This window comes from Pantherophis guttatus, chromosome 1 (genome assembly GCF_059756535.1).
Source record: "Pantherophis guttatus breed Tessera chromosome 1, ASM5975653v1, whole genome shotgun sequence".
NCBI classification, from domain to species: domain Eukaryota; kingdom Metazoa; phylum Chordata; class Lepidosauria; order Squamata; family Colubridae; genus Pantherophis; species Pantherophis guttatus.
This window is the reverse complement of record NC_142063.1, coordinates 333,492,939-333,517,376: the sequence shown is the minus strand read 5'-3', so window position 1 is coordinate 333,517,376 and position 24,438 is coordinate 333,492,939. Positions and strand designations below refer to the sequence as shown.

Sequence of the window (24,438 nt, the reverse complement as noted above, 5' to 3'; positions counted from 1 at the left end):
AGTCTCTTTTCCTGGATTTTCCTCTTTATTTTTTTCTTTAAGGTTAGGGTCTAAATAAAAAGGAATCTTCTCACCCAGCTCCAATCACTGTTCATCTGCATTGCTCCTGCACATTTCTTTGTTGCCTCAGCTGTCCCAGCTTCATGGCAGCCATGATGGCTGCCTCTTCTCTTTGTCGAGGGAGAGGGAAGAAGCCCTGAGTCTAGCAGGAGAGTAGCTGCGCTCCCTGAACTACAGGGTGCCCCTATTTTCTTCACCACCCCTACAGGGTGGCTTTAGCTCCTTTCGGAGCCCTCCAACAAGGAAAAGTTGGCATGGGACTGCGGAGACCCACTCCTCATGTCCGATACCACAGCGACATCAACCGGAAGTCCGAACTATAGATTCAGTTTGAACTACTAACTTGAACTACCAACTCAAGGAACTACCAACTCAGACAAGCAAACAAGCAATAAACAACAACCTAATCAAGGAAGCACCAAGAATATCCCAACCATGTCAACTGGCGGCACCCGGGGGAAAGCCTTCTTGGTGGGGGCACCCGCTCTCTGGAACGAGCCATCCCCAGGGTTACGACTGATCCCGGACCTCTGTACTTTCCGCTGGGCCCTGAAGACAAGCCGGGCTGGCTTGAAATTTTTAACTGGTCAATTTTATAGGTAAGGGGTTTTAAATTGGGGAAGCCAAATTAATTTAATCATGTTTTAAATTATTTTAATTTTCATATTGTATGTATTTTAATTTTGGCTGTTCACCGCCTTGAGTCCTTTGGGAGAAGGGCGGTATAAAAATTTAATTAATCATAATAATAATAATAATAATAATAATAATAATAATAATAATAATAATAACCAACTCTGACAAAGGAAGCCACATATATATAAACAGAGAGCAAGCCCCACTCCCTTCTGATGATGTTACCCAGTTGGGTAATGAAAGGTTTGTAAGAAAACAACTAAGCTCAGCGAGCACCAAGAACCTCACAATACAAAATTAGTTTTGAAGAACAATCACCACCCTCACCAATTATTAAAAAGATCAAGAGCAATAAACCATGGATACAAGCCTGATTTTTTTCTTCTCTGGGTCAAACTTTGGGATATCCAAAGCCATTCAATTGGGCTTCATGTTGCTAATTTCCAAAAAGTAAAAACAACAGTCTGATTAGGCTAAATGTAATACCTGTGTAACACTTTGCTTCAGCAACAGTTTAGCACAAAGGAAAATGAACTACAGAATGTTCTTCTTTTGCAGAGAGACCCAGTAAAGCTAATTAGGGTGTGAAAACTGGAGCTCTGTCATTAGCCAAGCTAAGCAAATTAAGATTTGTTAACTATGATTTATAGTGCCAAGTGCTAGCTAACAAGAGTCGGCCTTTGCAATGAGCACACAGGAACATGTTAAAAAGCCAAGACAGTGTATTAACTGCAACAGATCCAAACAGCAAATCACCAGGGTGCCTTTGTGTAAATGTGCTCATTTTAAAAACAGATAACAATTTTTCACATTAACAAAACACAGTTAAATATTCAACTTCATGAACTGATTACTATAGATGAGCAAACCGTCTCTACCTGTCTGTATCACCAATATATCTTTTCACTGTTATCTCTGACAACCTGCTGCTATGGTAAATCAGGGTCTTGGCACCCAGATCCTTCAACATCAAATTTTGTTGATTAGCATGACGTGAACCAACCTAATCTGCATTTTCTAGAGTAAATTCAACTGCTGTTTGTACACTACATATTTTGAAACTTTCTGTATTTTATGAAAACACACACATTTCTTTACAAAGCATATTTTAGGGAAAATGCATATGAATTCAGTGCTAATTTGGTTGGGCTCTGAGGTAAAAATAAAATAAAATAAAGCAAACCAGAATGACTTTATAAATGAATGCATGTGAAACTTAAAAACTTTCTGTATTTTATGAAAACACACACATTTTTTTACAAAGCATATTTTAGGGAAAATGCATATGAATTCAGTGCTAATTTGGTTGGGCTCTGAGGTAAAAATAAAATAAATAAAGCAAACCAGAATGACTTAAAAATGAATGCATGTCAAACTTAAAAAAATTGAAAATATACAAATTAAATAACCCTAGAAAAACAACACTCCTACTTGTCATTGTTAAACAAATTTACCACAGGTTGTTAAGCAAGAATTTTATGTAGCCAAAATTTCTGACCTCCAGCCGTCTTTCTCACTGACTTTTCCTAAAATCTGATACTAACATTTCAATCAATCAATCAATCAATCAAACACACAAGCAAGCCAACTTCTCTGGCTTTCTTATTGGGTAGAAAAGACCTCATGCTGCATTTTGTTTCCAATTACAAAGCATGAGCAGCAAGAGAATCACAGAGTGACGGAAAGGTGCAGAACAGAAAAACAAATTAGCATCGGAAGTACCCATCCCTTAATATCTCCAATAATGAGATAGCTCTTTAGACTGACATAAAACACTATGGAGAGGAATTCAAAATAAATGTTCAAGCTCTCAGTGAGAATAAGACAGAAAAGCAGATGTCTCTTTGGAGAGCCAGTTTGGTCTAGTGGTTAGTGGTTAAGGCACAAGTTAGAAAGTGAGAGACCATGCGTTCAAATCCTGCATTAGCCATAACAGAATAACAAGAGCTGGAAGAGACCTTGGAGGTCTTCTAGTCCAACCCTCTGTTCAAGCAGAGTGATACCAGTGATGGCGAACCTTTTTGGCATCGCACACGCGTCTGGGCCGTAACCCGGAAGAGGAGCTGCCCAGGGTGCATGTGCATACCCAAAAATGAACTTCCGGTTTTAGCTACTGAACTTCCGGTTTCAGCCAGCTACTCTTCCTGGTTTCTAGCGTGCATGCGCTCGCGACCATCAGCTGACCGGTGCGCATGCTCTCCCAAGAAAATGGAAGACCAGCTCTTCTAGTTTCCAGCACTGCTGCATTCAAAAAGGAAAGCTGAACATCACGCGTGCATGCGTGCCAGAAACCCGGAAGAGGAATGGGCGACACCACACGTGCCAGGCAACATGGCTCTGCGTGCCACTTCGGGCATGCGTGCCATAGGTTCGCTATCATGGCCTGGCCCTATACCATTTCACACAAATTGGTTGTCCGAAGAGATTGGTTGTCCAATCTCTTCTTAAAAACCTCCAGCACTGGAGTATCCACAACTTCTGGAGGAAAGTCATTCCACTAGTTAATTGTCCTCATGGTCAGGAAATGTCTTCTTAGTTCTAGGTTCCTTCCTCGATTCCTTCCTTGATTAGTTTCCATCCATTGCTCCTTTCAGGTGCTTTGGAGAATAGCTTGACTCCCTCTTCTTTGTGGCAGCCCCTGAGATACTGGAACCCTGCTATCATGTCACCCCTAGTCTTTCATGAAAGCCACCTGGGTAACTTTGAACCAGTCAGTTTCTCTCAGCCCAACCCACCTCATAGAGTTGTTGTGGGAAAAATAGGAGGAGAAAGGTGCGTTGGATATGTTCACTGCCTCGTGTTATTTGTAAAAATAAAGAAATAAATACAGGTAGTCCTCAACTTACGACCACAATTGAGCCCAAAATTGTATTTATTTTATTTTATTAATCATATTTCTATGCCGCCCACTCTCCGAGGACTCTGGGCGGCTTACAACAATCGACAGTATACTAAATAGCATATTGCCCCCAACAATCTGGGTCCTCATTTTACCCACCTCAGAAGGATGGAAGGCTGAGTCAACCTTGAGCCGGTGAGATTTGATCCACTGATCTGCTGAACTAGCAGTCAGCTGAAGTAGCTGCAGTACAGCACTCTAACCACTGCGCCACCTCGGCTCATATGTTGCTAAGTGAGAAATTTATTAACTGTGTTTTATACCATTTTACGACTTTTCTTGCTATTGTTGTTAAGTGAATCATTGCAGTTGTTAGTAACACGGTTGCTAAGTGAATCTGATTCATACCCATTGACTTTGCCTGTTAGAAGTTTGCAAAAGGGGATCAGTTGACCTTGGAAAATTGCAACCATCCTAAATAATGAGTCAGTTGCCAAGCATCAAATTTTATTCACTGACCATGGGGATGTTGCAACGGTCATAAGTGTGAAAAACCATCGTAAGTTAAATTTTTACAGTGTAACTTTGAACAGCCATTAAGTGAACTGTTGTAAGTGGAGGACTACTTGTAAATGAAAACAATTTTGGGGGAGATGTTGCAGGGTGATTTGGTGACAGATTCCTTCTTAGAGCAAAGGTGTTTTCCTTCAGTCAGCAACACAACAAAAGCCAGGCACAAGTATCCCACTTGCCAAAATGTTCTTCTTTGAAAATAGGATGTGCCAACCTCCAATGGTCCTTAGTCTTCTGTCCAATGGCAGAGTATGTTTAGTTGTCTAAACACAACAGATATTCTGAAAATTACAGATTAACCGAGTTGGAAAGGAATTTGTAGGTCATCTGGTCCAGTGGTGAAATGTAAAATGTGTTACTACTGGTTCTGTGGGCGTGGCTTGGTGGTGGTGGGTAATGTGACTGTGTGGGCGTGGCCAACTTTTTTTAAAAAAACTTTTTTTTAAAAGCATTTTTTTCTATAACCTCTTCGGCCGAACAAGTTGTAAAAAAAAATGCTTTTAAAAGCCTCTGACGATCAGGCAATTCAGCTGGGATCGTCAGAGGCTTTTAAAAGCATTTTTTTCTACAGAGGTTATAGAAAAAATGCTTTTAAAAGCCTCTGACGATCCCAGCTGAGTTGCCTGATCGTCAGAGGCTTTTTTTTTTACTTTTAAAAGCATTTTTTCGGCCAAAGAGGTTGTAGAAAAAATGCGTTTAAAAATTTAAAAAAAGCCTCTGATGATCGCGCGGCTCAGCTGGGCATGGGGGGCACAGGGATTTTTGCTACCAGTTCTCTGAACCAGCCGCCGCCATCGCTACCGAATCGGGCGATCCAGTCTGAACCAGGAGCATTTTACCCCTGTTCTAGTCCAACCCGTCACCCAAGCAGTCCCCACACCATTTCTGACAGATGGCAGTCCAGTCTCTTCTTGAAAGTTTCCAGTGATGGAGCTCCCACAACAAGCTGTTCCATTGGTTGATTGCTCTCACTGTCAGAAAATGTCTCCTTATTTCCAGGTTGTATCTCGAAAAATAACTACGAATTAAAACATCCAGTGTTTTTTTAAATGGGTTTGGGTCTGTGGTACATACATCTGTGTGTCACACAAAGAAGTCTTGTGGAACTGCTATGTTAACAGGCAGAATGCCCCGTGCACAGTATGCGGCTCGAAAATCCAACCCAGCTACCCTGCCGTTTATCCTTCTTCGGGTTGCTACCTTTACACAGCTGCCTCGTGTGTGGCTCTCCAGGGAAGGGCATTTTGAATGTCATCCAGCCCCATCCTTTGTGGTGTCCCTGTGGCATCCCATAAGAGAGCCAAAAACAGCTGTCAGATGCACTGCCTTTTAGGTCTGCCTTTATGAGCGTGCACACAGAAACGACTTCCTGCGGGAGGTTCCAGCAACGTATGCTTTCCAGATTCTCCAGATTGGGTGCAAATTAAAGCTTTCCTCAGCTGGGAATGGTAGAGACATATTGTTTGGTAGCTGAAGAACAAATGTCAAAACAATTCACCATCCTTTCTCCTCAAAGATTAATTAATCTCACCCACCCGCACAAAGCTCGTCTGTCTAAATGTATAATGGGAAACGTAATGCAGCATATGCAGCCTCCGCACACCCACACGCACACACACCCTGTATACAAAATCTAGGACTGAGACCAAGTGAGATTCTCATATTCCGCTATGGTGATTGTGCAGGCTGAAAATTTAGGGGCTTTGAAGAACAGGAGGGGGAATGTACATCACTGTTGGGGGAAAGGAATGTTTCTCTTTCCCTCATTTTGGTTTCTCTTTTACTAAATACTAAAAGTCTATAGAGATTCTCAGTCATTCAGGTCATGGTTGTCCCAAAGGTGCCTTTTCAGGAGGCAACTGGACTTTCTGGTTTTTTTTTTCTTTTGAAGACGTTTCACTTCTCATCCAAGAAGCTTATTGGATGAGAAGTGAAACGTCTTCAAAAGAAAAAAAACAAGGAGAAGCTTCTTGGATGAGAAGTGAAACGTCTTCAAAAGAAAAAAAACAAGGAGAAGCTTATTGGATGAGAAGTGAAACGTCTTCAAAAGAAAAAAAACAAGGAGAAGCTTATTGGATGAGAAGTGAAACGTCTTCAAAAGAAAAAAAAACAAGGAGAAGCTTCTTGGATGAGAAGTGAAATGTCTTCAAAAGAAAAAACAAGGAGAAGATTTTTGGATGAGAAGTGAAACGTCTTCAAAAGAAAAAAACAAGGAGAAGCTTCTTGGATGAGAAGTGAAACGTCTTCAAAAGAAAAAAACCAGAAAGTCCAGTTGCCTCCTGAAAAAACACCTTTGGGTTGACCAATACTACTTTTATCACAAAAAAGTTGTGACAAAACCTTGCAAATCTAAAAGCCCTTCTCCTATCCTTCCCTTTATCTCCTGGATAACTAAGGATGGTCTGGAGATGTTTCCTCAGGTCCCATTTCTTCCCCAGACTTCGTCCTCTTGTACCTGATTATTGCCATTTCCTCCTAGCCCTCAAGGCCATTTCTTCTGTTCTCTACTGATGGGAAGAGGGAGGAAAGTAGGTCTATTAGCAATTTGGAAAGCTAACGTTGTTGAAAAATGTTATTAAAGAGGTGAAAATATCTCCAAAGAATGGTAAATGGGATCTCCTAACCATCACAGAACTCAGAAAGAACTTAGAATCAGCCTACTGCTTCAAATAAGAAATTCTTGCTAGGTTTCCAGATCCATTCATCCTCTATTTTTCCTGCGTCTGGTGTTAGAACCCAGTCACGCACAAAGGATTTCAATCCCTTCTTGATATCTCCAGGTCTTCATTGCAGTGCTGCTCCAGTATGTTCTTAATTCCTACATGTGTAATCAGTTTGGTCTTTGATCTAACAAACTTGAATAGTTTTTGTAATTCAAGCCAACAATAAGTGCCAGTGGAACCAATTAAACAGAAAAAGCAGTGTGCTCCTATTCAAGTGAAGTTCAAGGAAAAAGCTAGTTTTCCATATGTCAAGGACATTTTCCTTTGGGTTCCAAAACTGAGCAAGGGGTGAGACTGATGGCCTAAAATCCCCTTCCTGTTATGATTCAGTATTGATTACCATTTGGATTTTCCATAGTTGCATGGACCACAGGACAATCCAAGAACCGTCATTTTCTGTTCATGTTCAAATATCAATTGCCATAATTGTTTCCTTTTGGCAGGAAGTGAAGACATTTCATTTGCAAGATCTTATTCTTATAATATACTTCGGTGGCCAGATGTGATGGAAAATATACCATATTTTTTGGAGTATAAGACGCATCTTTTTTCCCCTTAAAAGGGGGTGAAAATTTAGGTGTGTCTTATACACCAAATGTAGCCCCGCCCCCACCCTTTGGCCTCTGCCTCGCAGCAGTTACCTCCTTGCAAGCAAACAGCAAGAAAAAAACAGCTCCTTTCAGCTTCAGCACATCCTAATTAGCACAAGTTGATTCCATCGGCCTCCCGACTCTCAGCTGATTTGGTCTCAGCTGTTTTGGGCAGGGCTCTGCTGCTTGCTGCAAAGAGGTAAATTGCTGGAGCAGATTTTTTTTTTCCTTGTTGCTAATTAAGCTATGCTGAAAAGGACAACAGGCCAGTCCTGGAGTCAGGGGAAGACCTGGACGAGGGCTCTGCATCGGAGGCAGAGATGGGGCCAGGGCCATCTGGGAGTGATACATGGACTCCAGAGCCTCCAGAGGTGGACAGCAGAGAGGCAGAGGAAGAGGAGGAGCCTGTTCCTAGTGCACGCATGCGAAGAGCTGCCAGAAGGCAAGAGCAGCTGAAGAAAAAAGGACAACTTGGGAGTAAGGCCAGAAGATGATTGGCCACTCCCATAAGGCTTAACAGAGCAGCAACGAGCCATTGAGTTCTTTGTAGAAAAGCAATGTTGATTCCAGTGCTTCTTGTCAGCATCTCTTGAACTTTGTGGGGTTTTTGCCAAGAAAAGCCTTTGGCAGGTTGCCAAAGACATCAAAGGTTGGTGATAAGGCTAAGGAACTGGTTATGAAGAATTTGTTTTTGATTAAGATGAGAATGAATTAATTCTCAGCTGTTTTAATAAAATAAGTTTGTTGAGGACTGAATTGTGTTTGGTAATCACTACTTGGGCCTCGGTCACAACAGCTGTGAACTCTGCATTGGTGACAGGAAGGGCATCCGGCCAGTAAATACTCAGCTCCATTCAGTTACCATGACTCCACCCCGATGCAAGGGATTACGGGGTCATTAAAAGACACAAAATAATAATTAATGACATTCATTCTGGTATTTGCAATTCATCGGGATCTTCAGAGCCCAGACACAACTCTGAGGTAATGTATCCATAACAGAGACCGCTAGGGAGGAAACTCTGTGTGTGTGTGTGTGTGTGTGTGTGTGTGTGTGTGTGTGTGTGTGTGCGTGTGCGTGTGTGAATGCGCACTCCTGTAAGCTCATACCAAGTGTCTTGTACTTTGCAAATGCCAGCTTGGGGAGTGAAGAAAAGACAGCCAGGCGTTGTTAGCACATAGCATGCCTGTTCTTGACAGCTTGAGCTGTCTGTAGATTTCCTGACAGATGTAGTCACTGACACCCCGTCTTGCTTTCGGGGGAGTTATACCAGGCTTGGGATGCTAAAAATGTTTATTTTCCTCAGCAACTGAAGACAGAAGGATATATGTGGATGGAAGAGGCATTGCTGTCAAGGAGCCAGATGATATATAGAAAGTCAATTTAACTTCATTTGTTGATATTCAGGGAAAAAACCGAGCCGGAATTACATTAACTATCACTTTTGTGGAACAGGTTTCACTCTTCGAGTAAGTCCCTTCAGCATTGAGATGCTGAAGATGAAGGACGTAAATGTTTAGTTGATGATGATAAATAGATAAAAAACAAAGAGAGAGTGATGAAAAAGGGACCCGGGTGGATTGAAATCTGCTGTTTTTTTCTTCCTCTGTGTCACCGTCTTGGCTCCTACACGGGGTCAGAAGAAAGATCACAGTACAGATAGTCCTTGACTTACAACAGTTCATTTAGTAAACATTCGAAGTTACAACGGCACTGAAAAATACTGACTTGTGGCAGTTTTTCACACGGTAGTATTCCCATGGTCACGTGATTGAAATTTGGCCGCTGGCTCGTATTTATGATGGTTGTAGAGTCCCAGGGTCATGTGATCCCCTTTTGTGACCTTCTGACAAGCAAACTCAATGGGGAAGCCAGATTCACTTAACAACCGTGTTACCAACTAAACAACTTCAGTGACTCGCTTAACGACTGTGTCAACAAAGCTTGTAAAATGGGGCAACATTCACTTCACAATTGTCTTGCTTAGTTGGACTCAACAGTGGTCATAAGTCAAGGACTACATGTCATTTGGATCTACCAGGGCTAACAACGTGGAAATTACAATGCCGTGAGTTGAGATTCTTCGGTTCCAACATGAATTATTCTGCCGTCGTTCCCCATTCAAGCTGCCCATTTGTTTACTCCCACCAGGAAGAATTATAATCATATAAACCATCATCCAAGCAACCATAACCAAGCAACCATAAGCCAGTATCCAGACAAATGAATAAACTCTATTCATTTGAGGACAGACTCATTGATTCTTGGATGTCATCAACCCCTGGATGCTTCTCCTTCTCAGCTCTTACCTCTGAGAAGGAATGAGTTTTCCAATAAAGAGATGGTCTTCTCACATAGTTTCATTTCTATCAAAAGGAGGATCCCAAATAGCTCTAAGCACACAGTTAGTGGGAAACACTATGGAGAACCCACAGCACTTTCATTGTCATCAGTTTATGTCCCTACTTTTTCTCCACAATCTCAAGGCACCTTCGTTTCACTCCACAATTGCAACTGCAGGTAGCAGGGTTGGACTGAAGTAGATGTCTGATCCGTAAGCACTCTGTGAGTATCCATGTCTGGAAATGGCCTTGAAGAACTAAGTCTCCTCCATCCTAATCCAACACCTTTATCACACTACAATCTTGCATGCCAGATCTACCACATTTACTTCCCGAGATCATCGCATAAGGCTGGGAAAGCCCCCTGTCTTACTCTGAGATGCCAGTTTCAATCAATTCATGCAAACTGAGCTATGAAGTGTCATTTTAGGATTGTGGCAGTTTTCAGTTCTGTCCACCATTTTGTTGTTTAATATGTTTCAATTAGTTATGGTTTCTTCCTTTCGTCCCTTCCTTTTTTCCTTCTCCTCCCTCCCTCCCTCCCTCCCTCCCTCCCTCCCTTCCTTCCTTTTCATTCCTTTCTTCCTTCCTCCCTCCCTCCCTCTTCCTCCCTTCCTTCCTTTTCCTTCCTTCCTTCCTTCCTCCCTCCCTCCCTTCCTTCTCCTTCCTTCCTTCTTTCCTTCCTTCCTCCCTCCCTCCTTCCCTTCCCTTCCCTTCCTTTCCCTCCCTCCTTTCCCTAGTCACATAGTTTGAGTTGGGTGGCCACATAATTGCATGCATGCATGAATGAGTATGAAAATCTGTCAAAGGGAACTTCATACATCCCAATGATCTCACTCTTTTTGTATTATATTAGGACATTCCATTCAAACCTGATTTAAAATTAACACATCTCATGTAGAATGAAGAAACTGATGTCACTATTGTATAAAAACACACCCTCCAATCAGCTGAACAATACTTATTTAAAAATCCGTAATGGGAGTAAACACAAATTGAGTTCCATTTGTTAGCTCTTTTGTTTAGGTGTAAGGTAACAGCATATCTTAATTGGTACTGTTTTTCTCAAGACCATTTGGGAAAGTCCTGGCCAAATACCAGATGTGAGTCCAGCAGGTTAGATAGCCTGTGCAACTTATTTTCACTGCATTTAATAAAGATGCATGATTAACTGTACTGTACACACTGCTTGATAAGTTGTACCTCACTTTTTCTTGTATTTTTCACACGGGAGCTGGGAGTCATTTGACAATCAGCATGTATAGCTAGAAGAACATGTGTTGCCCACATCCTACCCTATATCCATAGGCGATATCAAGGCTCTGGACTTTAATCAAAGGAGCAGATGGAATACTTGGGAATGTGGAGATGAATAAGCTACTAAAATATCATTGGTGGCCTCCGCCAGGAAAGTGATAGGCATTTCTACAAGGAAGAGGGAAAAATCCCAAGAGATAATGAGGTATCTACTGTAATAAGGCATCTATCTCTATTGTAGAATATATATCAGTCCCTCAGATCCATTCAGTGTATTTAAATCCCTTTCCCAAGGGATGCATACATATATATATATATATATCACCAGAAAATTGGCTAGGTTCACACAGCATGTTAAATTTCAAAGCTGGGTTAACAAAACACAAGTTCTCCTTTGACATGAAATGCTATGCCCACTCTCCCAGATAACCCATATTATGACTTAATGTGATGACTTAAGTCAAACAATTTCATATAAAAGCTCACCCGCCCCCCAAGTAAAATAAACCAATACTGAACTTCTGACTGTCCAATCTCATTTTAACACAGGACTAATGTGATGTATGAAACCAGCCTTCTGGTCACAGTAGACTGGTTTTGTACAAAGTAGATCCTAGATCCAAAGTAGATCCTTCTAGGACTTCAAGGGTCTTCAAGGGTCCATCTAGGGCAGAGGTCTTCAAACTTGGCAGCTTTAAGCTATGCTGGCTGGAGAATTCTGGGAGTTGAAGTCCACAAGTCTTAAAGCTGCCAAGTTTGAAGACCTCTGCCCTAGATGGACCCTTGAAGACCCTTGAAGTCCTAGAAGGAAGGATTAACCTGGATAAAGGGAGAAGTCAACAATATAAAGGAAAGTGACAGTAAAGGAGGAGAGGGACCCACCCCCAGGGCAGAATTACTGGGTGGGGTGGAGGAACGGGGGTTAAGGTAGACAGGGTGATTAAGAAAGGAAGTTGGTGGGGGACACAAAAGATTCTGTTCAAAACAATTGTCATAATTTTTGGGTTGCAGGGCAACCGGTGAAAGCCATGGAAATAATTAGCCAAGTCCACATCAGCTGAAATACCAGCCACTGCAAAATCTCCCTCCTTGGGATTATTACCATGTTTGACACTTGTTCCATGACACGTATCTTAAAAAGTTGAGATCCACTTACAAAGTAGCCTGTTCCCAAGCTGGAAGGGGCGGAGCTCTGCAAGGAAAGAAAAACAAAAACAAAAAAAGGAAAAAAAAGATAGACAAATGAGAATTACCCTTCGGTGTGTTTGCATGTTTCTCCCTTTTTCTGAAACCTGTTCCGGTCCACCTCCCTTCTGTCTGGCTCTGTTACAGACAGAGATTTTCTCCCCCCACCAAAAAACTCCCAACATTGCCTTGACAAGCATCGTCCCTTGTCATTTTGCTAGTGAAACAAACATGTTCTCGTTGTTTAATTTCCTCCCCCTCCTCCTTCTTTTTTCCCCCTCTCCTTTTTTTTTTTTTTTAACATTTCTCAACGGCTCCATCGACAGAAACATGCTATTTACTGAAATTCCAGGCTCCGGCGGTGGGTGTAATTGCCAATTTATTTGACAGGCAGCTGGGTAATGAATTAATGATGGCATTTCGGCCTATGCTGAGACTAAATAGACACACATCAACCAACCCCCACGACACATTGCCATTTGTTGCCCTGGACTCCGGTGGCAAAGCTTTGTGGTGGGTGGGGGTATGGATGAGGTGGGCAGGAGGCAAGATTGGTGAGAAGGGAGACCCCTAGATTGATGCGACTTCAAAAGCAAAACTTCCCCCATGGATTTTGAGGGATGGATGTCATTTTTTTCCCTACTTCTTTCCTCACCCCCACCCCCCTTTCTTTTCCTTTGTAACAACACAAGATGGTTTGTCAATTTATTCCCCCAGTGTGTTAGCTTAGTTTATTTTCTAAAAGGGATGTGGTGGTAGGAAACGGCAATTTTTCTTCTTTCATACATTTGATTTTTGATACCTGACATTGAAAGCATCTGGATGCTTTTTTCAGTAATGAAAAGCCAGCCTGTTCCCATAGGAATCTGCCCAATTAGAGAAATGTTTCCCTAAGTTGTCCCTTTATATAAAACTTGACCGGCATCAGCTTCTAACTTATAAAGTGGAATTTTCAGTCGTGGGTCCTTATTTTCTTGGTGCCTGAAGATCGGTTACTTCCAGCGCTTTTGTTTTCAACGTAGAAAGTGAAGCACAGTTTTTGTGGGTTTTGCTAGCCTTATTTAGCTGATGTCGTAATAGGTTCCCCTCCTTCTAAAATGATCTTTTAAAAGGCATATATTGCGCTTTTAAAGACTTTCAATACATGCCCAATTGTTTAGATCTTGGTTTAAAATGAACGCAATGCTTTTTAATTGGGGTTTTAATTATTTTAATCTTGGGATGGGTTTATGGGTTTATAGGGCTGCCCTCCTCCGAGTCCCCTCAGCTAGACAGTGTCGGCTGGCGGTCCCCAGGACGAGGGCGTTCTCTGTGGCCGCACCGACCCTCTGGAATGGGTTGCCCACCGAGCTCCGGATGGCCCCCGACCTCCGCACCTTCCGCACCGACCTAAAGACATGGCAGATCCCGGATCTGCGCACGTTTCGTCGTGCTCTCAAAACATTTTTATTTCAGCAGGCTGGCCTGGCCTAACTCTCCCTTTTAAATTTTTAAATCGTTTAATCTGTTTTACAAATTGAGTGTTTTAAATTTGTTTTCGGCCAAAATATTTAATAATTTTAATGGACTTTTAATGTTTGTATTATCTGTATTTTATCTTGGTTGTTCACCGCCCTGAGTCCCCCGGGAGTAGGGCGGTACAGAAATTTGATAAATAAATAAATAGATAGATAGATAGATAGATAGATAGATAGATAGATAGATAAAACAAACAAACTTCCCTGATCTGCCGCTGATTTTAATTTGGGTATCTGGGTATTTTTAATTTGGTTTTAATACTATTTAATTTTTATTTGTTGTCAGGTTTTTTTATTGTTGTGAGCCGCCCCTAGTCCTATGGGAGAAGGGTGGCATATAAATCTGACAAAATAAATAAATAAATAAATACATTTTCTCTCTCTCTCTCTTTTTATTTTGTCAGGAAAGCAGAATAAAAGGATTTCAAGTAGAGAAAGAAGTAAATTCCCTCTTCCCTGCTATGGACTTCTGTTTGGTACATTTTCTGGGGCCCATGGCATTACAGCTTACAATTTTAACCACTGTTGTCCCAGCATAAGGGAGAATGAGGGGACTGTATCGGGACCTTCAATTTGGATATCATCAAAACTTATTTAAAAAATGGTATACGGTCTCCTGCTTCAGCAGGGGGGGTTGGACTAGATGAGCTGCAAGGTCCCTTCCCACTCTGTTATTCCGTATTCTGTAAAAGGGAGCTGATGTCGTTTTAATTGTGGTTCTGTAATTCGGTGCCGTGAAGATTCTTGTATGTAAGATCTGACTCCCATTCTTTCAAACAGCCACATTTTTTCCCCCTGGGTTCACATGGATGCTTTAAAGAGTTGCAAAGAGATGCTGAAAAATGCCCAGGCTATTTTGTACCTCTCAGGAAGAAGTAAAAGGGCTTGTAGGATTTCCTATCTCGTTTGCTAAAACGATCAGCACGGTTTTAGAGCAGGGGTGTCAAACTTAATTTCATTGAGGGCCGCATCAGGGTTCTGACTTTGGGGGCCCGGGGTGGGCGTGGCTGGGGTGGGTCTGCCCAACTCAACGATACTTGTGTTGGGGGCGCCTGTGGCAGCCCGAGCGCTCTGCCAGTGGAAACAGGCCCCCGAACTCTGTTTCTGGCTGCAATGGCTTCCTGCAACCCTTTTTCAGGGAAAACGGAGCTCGGGAGAGCCGCCTGTGGCCTTTGCGAGCTCCATTTTCAGCTGTGATAGCCTCCTGCAACCCTCTGCCAGTGAAAACGGAGTGTCAACTTGCAAAGCATCCCTTGCCTGCTCTCGAGTTGCCATAAGCAAGGGCGATGAAACGGCACAGCAGCCAAAGACAGATGCACATTCCAGACTTATCTCTCTCAAGGTTGTATCCCAGGGTTACCCACAGTGGTCGGAGGGAAGTGATCTCTACAACCTGCGAAATTGCTCCATTGGTGAATGTGATTGATGAAACATCCTGGAGGGAGGAGGGAAACAGGGTCATGATTGGGGCATAAATTACGTAGGGTCAGAGCTGGCTTCACTTGGGAACGTGTGGACATGAAGCTCCTAATAAATAACTGGATTTCTTTTGAAGCTTGGCTCGAGGCTCATGATTTAATTAGGGCATTTGTCAGAACCCTGACATGAAATTCCGTTTTTGCTGGCAGAGGTACCACAGGCTGGTCTTTCACTGTTCCCAGGGCAGCCCCATGGGCCAGATCTAAGCACCGCATAGGCCGGATCTGGCCTGCAGGCCTTGAGTTTGACCCCCCTGTTTTAGGATAATGGGGACACCAGTTGGTGTCTCACTCTGAATAATGTCTTGAGTCTAATCTGCCTGACATTAAGTCTTTGTGTTTTAGGAAGCAGCCTATATTATCTTACTTTCATTTGCCATGATGTTATATTTTAATGTTATTATGGCTAAGCTAATTATTTAGCTCATTAGTTCCAGAAGGTCCTCTAAAATGGTGAATGTCAAGTTTTCCCCTACTTGGAATCTTTCTGATGCATTTGAACTTGGGTTCGCCAATCTTCAAGCTAAATTTACATTTATAAGATTCTTATAGTGGGTACCAGATGTGACTTTGAAGTACATAAGGAAGAGTCACTACCAAGACACTGGTTAGATAATTGATATATTATTCTGGTTTACCATGTTAGGCTGGCAGTTCTGAAAATTGTACCTTCTAGAGACTATTGTTGGGCAGCACCAACTCATTATTATAGGCAATTCTGATTCATAGCCTCTCTTCTGTATCATAGGTCTATTTAGCTACTTGCCTATCTATCTATCTATCTATCTATCTATCTATCTATCTATCTATCTATCCGTCATCAACATCTTGCACAGTGTTTCTTTTCATCTCTCAGTCACGGAAATTACCTGCTCAGCAGAGGTGAAATTCACTCACCTTCCCACACTTCACAAATGTGTGTGCCGCACGCGCTCGCTTCACTGGCACATGCCTCCTCTGTGCATGGCCTTCCGTGCATGCTCTTTGCTCACGCATTACATCCGGGCAGGTGGGTGGAGCTCCCGCAATCACCACTACCGGTTCACCAGAACTGGACAGAACCAGCTGAATCACACCACTGCTGCTCAGACCACGGCTGCACCGTTCAGAAGACTCCTTGTAATTTCCAAGGCCTCTTATTCTACCTGCTACTTCTTCGAATTGTTTTTTCTGTACAAATCTCCACACCACTCACTCAATTATTGAAAGGCCTGGTCTTCCTAAGGTCACCCCTTGCCAAGATGTGTCTTTAGTGCAATGACCGATAGAGAAAGAGTAGTCCTTTGACCTTAATGATGGCTCTGATTGAAGGATAACCTCTCAGTTACTGAATCCAATCATCCTTCTTTTTCCCTACTGGGGGCTATTTCAAGGAAGTCTTTTCTCCCCCTCCCCCAGTGATGGGATTCAAATAATTTAACAACTGGTTTTCTGCCCTAACGACCGGTACCACTCAGCCTCCTACACCCCCTTGGGAGCAAAAACAGGCAGCAGGGAGAACACGCCCCCCCCCGAGCCCCGTTTTGGGCCTAGTAGGCATCCCTACAGCCTCCTGGGAGTGAAAACGGGCAGGGGTGTGTGTGCTGCACCCCGCATCACATTTTGGGCCTAGGCGGCCTCCCTGAAGACTCCTGGGAGCCAAAACAGACCATGGGGGGATGCCACAACCCCCACACCCCATTTTGGGCCTAGTAGGCCTCCCTGCACTTATCTGGGAGCCAAAATGGTACACGTGGGGACTCCTGGAAGGGGCAGCAAGGGGCAGGGGCAGCCAGCAATTTAACTAACAGTTCATCTGAACCAGCCCAAACCAGATTGATCCCACCAATGCCCTCCCCCCAATTTATGTGTGTGGGGGGATTGTGTCTTGTGCTGAGCAGCAACAACAGGGACCAAAAGCTATCTCCATGCCATGGAAATGTGAATGCTCCATCAGATATCAAGCATCTCCCTTCTTGACCACATCACAAATGACACCATTCAACAACATTTTGGTGTGGCACCAATTATAGAGAAGATGAGAGAAGGCCGGCTCCGTTGGTTTGGACATGTCTTGAGAGCAGCACCTTCCACAATTGCCAAGACTGCCTACCAACAAGAAGTCAATGGTCGGTGACCTCGTGGGTGCCCAAAACAGAGATGGCAAGACACCGTCAACAAAGATATGCAAGCCACAGGTCTGCGCCCTGAAGACGTAGCTGCAAAGTGGCATTCAATGATCCGAAAAGCAGACCCTGCGCTTGCGGGAATACCCTAGGACAGGGGTGGGCAAATGTGGCCCTTTTACAACCTGTGGACTTCAACTCCCAGAATTCCTGAGACAGCTGTCTCAGGAATTCTGGGAGTTGAAGTCCACAGGTTGTAAAAGGGCCACATTTGCCCACCCCTGCCCTAGGAAGAAGCATTTGTGTGTGGGTCCATAGGTACCGCACCAGCCTTTACTCCCTACTTGCTCCTTATTCAACCCCACATAGCTCCATATATATCCAAATCCTGATCGGAACTTCATAGAGCATTTTAATTCAGAACAGGACGACTTAGATCTGTCGGCCTCTTTTAGAGGAAATGTCATCTTGCTTTGAAGCCTTCTTATCTCATGCTTATCTAAGCACATATGCTTTAGAAACCTCTAAATATCATCACCCGACTTGTCAGCATTGTTGTCCCTCTCATCGTTTGGTAAGGAACTAAAAACATCAAAAGAAAATAATAATAATAATCCTTCCACCACCTTACAGTAATAGCGGACAGAATTGCTGGCTCTTCCACATTGCATTTATACCCAGCTCTGATCACAATGAGCTTCTCCATATGATCCCATGAGGTAGCTTGAGGGAAAACAAGCAGGGCTGCACTGGTGTAAATCAGACTTAATGGGAGGCAACATTAGAAGTGGCCCATTTCACTGGAAGTTCGGATGCTAATTAGCTTCCCTAATGCGTTAAGGGGATCAGGAAATATTCTCTGCACAGCACAGAGAAATTCATCAGTATAAGCCAATGAAGCAAAACCAGGAAGCTGGAACTTGCAATCTGCTGTAGGGTTGTGGGTTGTTAGTTGAATGTGCCTTTTTTTAAAAAAATATAAGCACCGGCATTATATTAGTCCTGACCGTTGCAGGTATGTTCTAGGTAAGGCCTAGGCTGTTCTTGATCAACACAATTAGAAACACAAAGCTTCTTCATTTCCTGCAAAGATATATATTCATGCTCAGGATTTAATAAAACCAGTGTAGTTAGGGATGGATTGGATGGCTGGAGTGGTTTATATGCCCAGTATCTCTTCACTGTGCATTCATCATCAACTTCAGACGTGGTATTCAGTAGGTTCTGACCAGTTCTGGAGAACTGGTAGCGGAAATTTTGAGTAGTTCGGAGAACCGGTAAATACCACCTCTGACTGGCCCCGCCCCCATCTATTCTCTGCCTTCTGAGTCCCAGCTAATCAGGAGAAAATGGGGATTTTGCAGTAACCTTCCCCTGCCATACCCACCAAGCCACGCCCACCAAGCCATGCCACGCCCACCAAGCCACGCCCACCAAGCCATGCCATGCCCACCAAGCCACGCCCACAGAACCGGTAGTAAAAAAAATTTGAATCCCACCACTGATCAACTTCATCCTATATTATCTACATTCATCAGCGATAACTTTAGTTTTGAAACTAGTGTGGTGGCACGACAGCTACCCCGGTACCTGGAGGAAGCTGTCTATATGGACCCGTACCAGTTGGGCTTCAGGCAGGGGTACAGCACGGAAACGGCATTGGTCGTGTTGGTTGATGATCTCTGGAGGGTTCGGGACAGGGGTTGCTCCTCTGTCCTGGTCCTATTAGATCTCTCAGCGGCTTTTGATACCATCGACCATGGTATCATGCTGCAGCGGTTAAGGGGATTAGGAATTGGAGGCACCGTGTTACGGTGGTTCTCCTCCTACCTCTCTGACTGCTTGCAATTTGTGTTGGCAGGGGGGCAGAGGTCGACCTTGAGGCACCTCACTTGGGGAGTGCCGCAGGGATTGGTCCTCTTGCCCCTTCTGTTCAACATTTATGTGAAGCCGCTGGATGACATCATCCATGGTTTTGGGGTGAGAGTCCACCAGTACGCTGATGACACCCAGCTGTACATCTCCACCCCAAACCACCCCAATTATGCTCTTGATGTGATGTCCCGCTGCCTGGAGGCTGTGCGGGTCTGGATGGGGAGAAATAGGCTCAAGCTCAACCCTTCCAAGACTAAGTGGCTGTGGCTTCCGGCATCCCGGTATAGTCAGCTGGTGCCATCGCTGATTATTGGGGGTGAATCTCTGCCCCCCACAGAGAGGGCTCGCAATCTGGGCGTCCTCCTGGACTCACGGCTGTCTTTAGAAGAGCACATGATGGCCGTAGCCAGGGGGGCTTTTTATCAGATTCGCCTGATCTGCCAGTTGCGTCCCTTTCTGGACCGGGATGCCTTGTGCACAGTCACTCACGCCCTCGTCACCTCCCGTCTGGACTACTGTAATGCTGTCTACATGGGGCTTCCCTTGAAAAGCACTCGGAGGCTCCAACTGGTCCAGAATGCAGCCGCGTGGGTGGTTATGGGCGCACCTCGTTATGCCCATGTAACACCTCTCCTGCACGAGCTGCACTGGCTCCCAGTGGTCTTCCGAGTGCAATTCAAGGTGTTGGTTACCACCTTTAAAGCGTTCCATGGCATAAGACCAGGATATCTATGAGACCGTCTTCTGCCACCAACAGCCTCCCATCGACCAGTTCGCTCCCACAGAGAGAGACTCCTCAGGGTGCCGTCAGCCAAGTTATGCCAGCTGGCAGCCTTCTCTGTCGGAGCCCCTGCCCTTTGGAATGAATTGCCCCCGGATATTCGAAACATCTCTGATCTCCAGATCTTTCGCTGTGCCCTCAAGACTCTACTGTTCCGACAGGCGGGGCTGTCTAATTGAATGATTTTAAATTGGGTTTTAACTTTGGGTTTTAAAATTCGGCCAAAACTATTTAATGATTTTAATTAATTTTAACTATGATATTGTATATTTATGTTTTAATTTTGGCTGTACACCACCCCGAGTCTTTCGGGAGGAGAGCGGTATATAAATTATTATTATTATTATTATTATTATTATTATTATTATTATTATTCACAAGAAAAAATCCTTATTGCATAACTACCGGTAAAAAATGCTTAAAAAGTAAAAAAAAACAAGTTCTGATGATCACGTGTCACTCAGCTGATCGTCAGAACTTTTTTTTTTACATTTTTTACTACCAGTTCGGCAAACCAGTAGTCTTTTTTACTACCGGTTTGGGCGAACCAGAACAAACTGGTAACATTTCACCCCTACCTTCAGGGATCAAGTTCTTATCAGCTACACACCAAACTTGGGGTACTCGAGTTTGGAGGTAACCTTGCCATGGCTATCATTAGCCAATGAGCCCTCAAAAACCTTTCTGATATCCATTCGTGCCCCCAAACTGCTGGAATACCCTCATTAAATTTGACTCCAGGGAAGAAGGTAGTCAAACAGAGATGAGACAATTTGGTCCTAGAGGAAAATTGTGACCCAGAATAGCTTTAATAAGAACAAAAGCCACGTTGCCTTTTAAAAGGATATGAATAACATTGTTTGGACCAAGAGATGGAAGGCGTGCCCTCAAGCAACACTTAAATCTGTAAATGGGGAGGCAGTGATCTTGTTGTGGACCATCGGCTACCGGCCCCTCCAGCAGCCAAATCAGATGGGGAGGAGGTGTGGGAGTCAGGGCCAGCTTCAAGGCAACCTGAGAGCTTCGAGAGGGAAGAGGGAATGGAACTGGCAGAGAGAGAGACAGAGGTGAAGCCTGGGCCATCTGTCAGCCCTCAGATAAAGAGTCAACAGCCCCAGGTCTGGAAGTGACTGATGAGGAAGAGGAGGAACAGCTGGGTCCAGTGCCTGATGCGCGGATGCACAGAAGGCAGAGGAGAGGAGAACAGTGGAAATCTATGGGCCGATCCTTGGGATGGAAGAGTCACCGCTGTTAGCGAAGCCACACCCTAGCTCTGGGGATAAAAGGCAGGTGGCGGAGATCAATAGGTGTGGCAGATAACTATTCATCTCCCTGCCAGACAGACTTTGTTACCCTGCAGTGAAAGAGAGACTTTTTGCAGGGGCTGCTGGCGCTCCTAATAAAGGAATCATTGTTTCAACTACAGAGGGTTTGTCTGTAGGGTTTGTTTGGGGAGCTGCGTCAGAACAGATCTCTTGTACAAGCACCCGGCAATTTAATAGCAAGTCCCCATTTTCCTTGGTGCGCAAACTGTTGGCCAGCGTGCAGTTCCCTCGCCTCTTCCCAAATGAACACAAAACGGTTAACAACAAAGATGCTGTGACAGATTGGGATGCCCACAAGCAGAACAGAAGAAAGATCTTCTCGCAGGGATTCAGCTTCATAAATAACCACCAATCCATGATAACATTTCTCAGGCCTTTGGCTGCAGGGCTGTTTCAAGACGAAGGATGTTTTGAAGAGCGTTTTGCACTGGGATGCGCAAAGCAGCCGCCCTTCTGCATTCAGCAGCTCATCAAGATCCCCAAAGAAATTATATCCTTCGGGTCTTGGGAAGTCCGCGGTTCCATTTCTGCATATATATTGTGAATTACACGAGAGGAATCGCGATGGTGAGGCGCCGTATTGCCGCTTACGTTTGCTCTGGCTATTGTTTATGCAGGTCTGACAGAATGAAGGAACAGTGGGTATCATTTCAATTTCTGATGTCAACATCAAATTACTTATTTAATTTCATGCCTGGTGAAGCATTGTATAGCTACATGCAGAAGCATTTCACTTCATTTGTTATGCTGTGTTTCGGCTGCCATTGGCTTGCCTTCCAACTGACAGCTTTAATTACAACATGGATTTGATTGTGCTGCTGAGGAATTAACATAATGCAACAAAGCATTTATGCACCCAGATTCAGATACTCAACATGCCCAAACACAAAACAAGGACGTGGAAGGAGGGGGGGAGGACTAAAATGGATACACAAGAGTCCCTTGTCAAATTCTCCTGTGTACTCGGTGAGCTGTCCATCATTCATTAGACTGAAACTATTCAGCTGATCAAGTCAAGGTTATTCTGAAGAAGGCTGATTTGGAAGTGTGTGTGTGTGGGGGGGGACTTGGTGCCTCTCCAAAATAAAAATTAGTATTATGGCTGCCATTTACCTTTGTACAATGCTGCTCTTTGCAAGCATGAGGTGCTCAGTTCAGTGCCTGCCACTTCATATAAGATGTCTGACGTCTGTCTGTCTGTCTGTCTGTCTGTCTGTCTGTCTGCCTATCTATCTATCTATCTATCTATCTATCTATCTATCTATCTATTATCAATCTAGCTAGCTAGCTAGCTAATTTACCTAGGTATCTAGCTATCTTATCTAGTTATTGAGCTATCTTATCTAGCTATCTAGCTATCCAATCTCTCATCTTTCTCTCTGCCTGTCTATCTGTTTATCTGTCTCTATCTATCTATCTATCTATCTATCTATCTATCTATCTATCTATCTATCTATCTATCTATCTATCTACATATCTATTAAAAATCTAGCTAGCTAGCTAGCTAGCTAATTTACCTAGGTATCTAGCTATCTTATCTAGTTATTGAGCTATCTTATCTAGCTATCTAGCTATCCAATCTGTCATCTTTCTCTCTGCCTGTCTATCTGTTTATCTCTATCTATCTATCTATCTATCTATCTATCTATCTATCTATCTATCCATCCATCCTGTTCCTATCATCTATCTATCTATCTATCTATCTATCTATCTATCTATCTATCTATCTATCTAATCTATTCCATCTCTAGCTATCATCTAGCTATCTAGAAAATACCTATCTATTTTTTTCTGTCTGCTCTCTCTCCCCTCAAGATCTTGGAAGAGGAGCTGCAACTAATCAAATTAATAACACTGGCACAAATTGACCAATAGTCTTGACTCTGGTTGAAGAAGCCTTAATCTGTTTATTTCCTAATTTATTTGGAGGTTTGCTAATGCAGAGAAGTGAGTGAAACAAGTGCTTTTATTGGGTTGCCAGGCTCTTAAACTTCAGTTAAGGCTATTATCTCAACCACAGGCAAAGTCAGTGTCTCAGACAACCACATGGGGTCACAACTATCATCTTGACTTTTTGGACTCCCTCCCTCCTTCCCTCCCAACAATGACTGACACATGTCACCTAGGAGAGTTTATAGTTGTATAAGAACTTGAATCTGAGAACCGCCAGTTGTTGCACAAAATTAACTACTGTGTTATGGCCCTGCTGGAATTGTTTTCTGACGATGATGAGGGGGGAAAAGTAAACTCGGGGGCATCTAGGGATAATGGTTCTGGAGGGGTTGTTTACAGCAGTGTTGAAGCCAATCTTCAAATGATGTCCTTTATCTATTTGACTCTAGCTTCTAAAGAGTTTCTGACTATTTATCTACAGTATCTCCTATCCTTCTCTTTTCTTCCATTTTTTTTAAACAAGAGAAGGATTTCCCCCCAATACTCTTGATATTATTTGTTCCCACAATTATCTTTGAAGATTACTAGAAGAGGCAGAGCCCAAACATTGAGCTTTCTTCCATAAGCGTTTGTAGCAACTGTTAACCAAAATGGGTTTATTAAATCTAATAGGGAGTTCATACGCCCATTTTAAGACTTTCCTTTTTTTTAAAATGCAAAAATATGTAGTTGAGAATCACATGCCTATCACAAGCGCAAATTTCCCAGGTTTTCCAAAATCTGGCCTTTCAGCAAAATACAGGTAGTCCTCAATTTACAACCAAGCATTTAGTGACTGTTTGAAATTATAACAGCACTGAAAACAAGGGACTTATGAACATTTTTTCAAACTTATAGCTGTTGCAGCATCTCCATGCTCATGTGATCAAAATTTGGACGCTTGGCAACTGGCTCATATTTATGACAGCTGCAATATCCTGAGGTCATGTGATCCCCGTTTGTCACGTTCCAACGAGCAAAGTCAAGGGGGAAGCCAGATTCACTTAACAATCATGTTACTAGCCACGGTGGCACAGTGGTTAGAGTGCAGCACTGCAGGCTACCTCTGCTGACTGCTGGCTGACTGCAATTTGGCAGTTCAAATCTCACTAGGCTCAAGGTTGACTCAGCCTTCCATCCTTCCAAGGTGCATGAAATGATGAGCCCAGATTGTTGGGGACTCTGTAAGCCGCTTAGAGAGGGCTGTGAAGCACTTTGA

At 43.4% G+C, this 24,438-nt stretch overlaps 1 protein-coding gene across 16 annotated transcripts in view; it reads right to left on the bottom strand.

Moving 5' to 3' along the window:
• Positions 1-24,438, bottom strand: part of AUTS2 (activator of transcription and developmental regulator AUTS2) — a 1,102,353-nt gene that overhangs the window by 599,883 nt on the left and 478,032 nt on the right. For all 16 annotated transcript variants that reach the window (XM_087889442.1, XM_087889478.1, XM_087889448.1 and 13 more), the window contains one exon: positions 12,178-12,213. In XM_087889442.1, the coding sequence (XP_087745568.1) occupies positions 12,178-12,213 (36 nt within the window). The remainder of the gene's footprint in view (positions 1-12,177; positions 12,214-24,438) is intronic.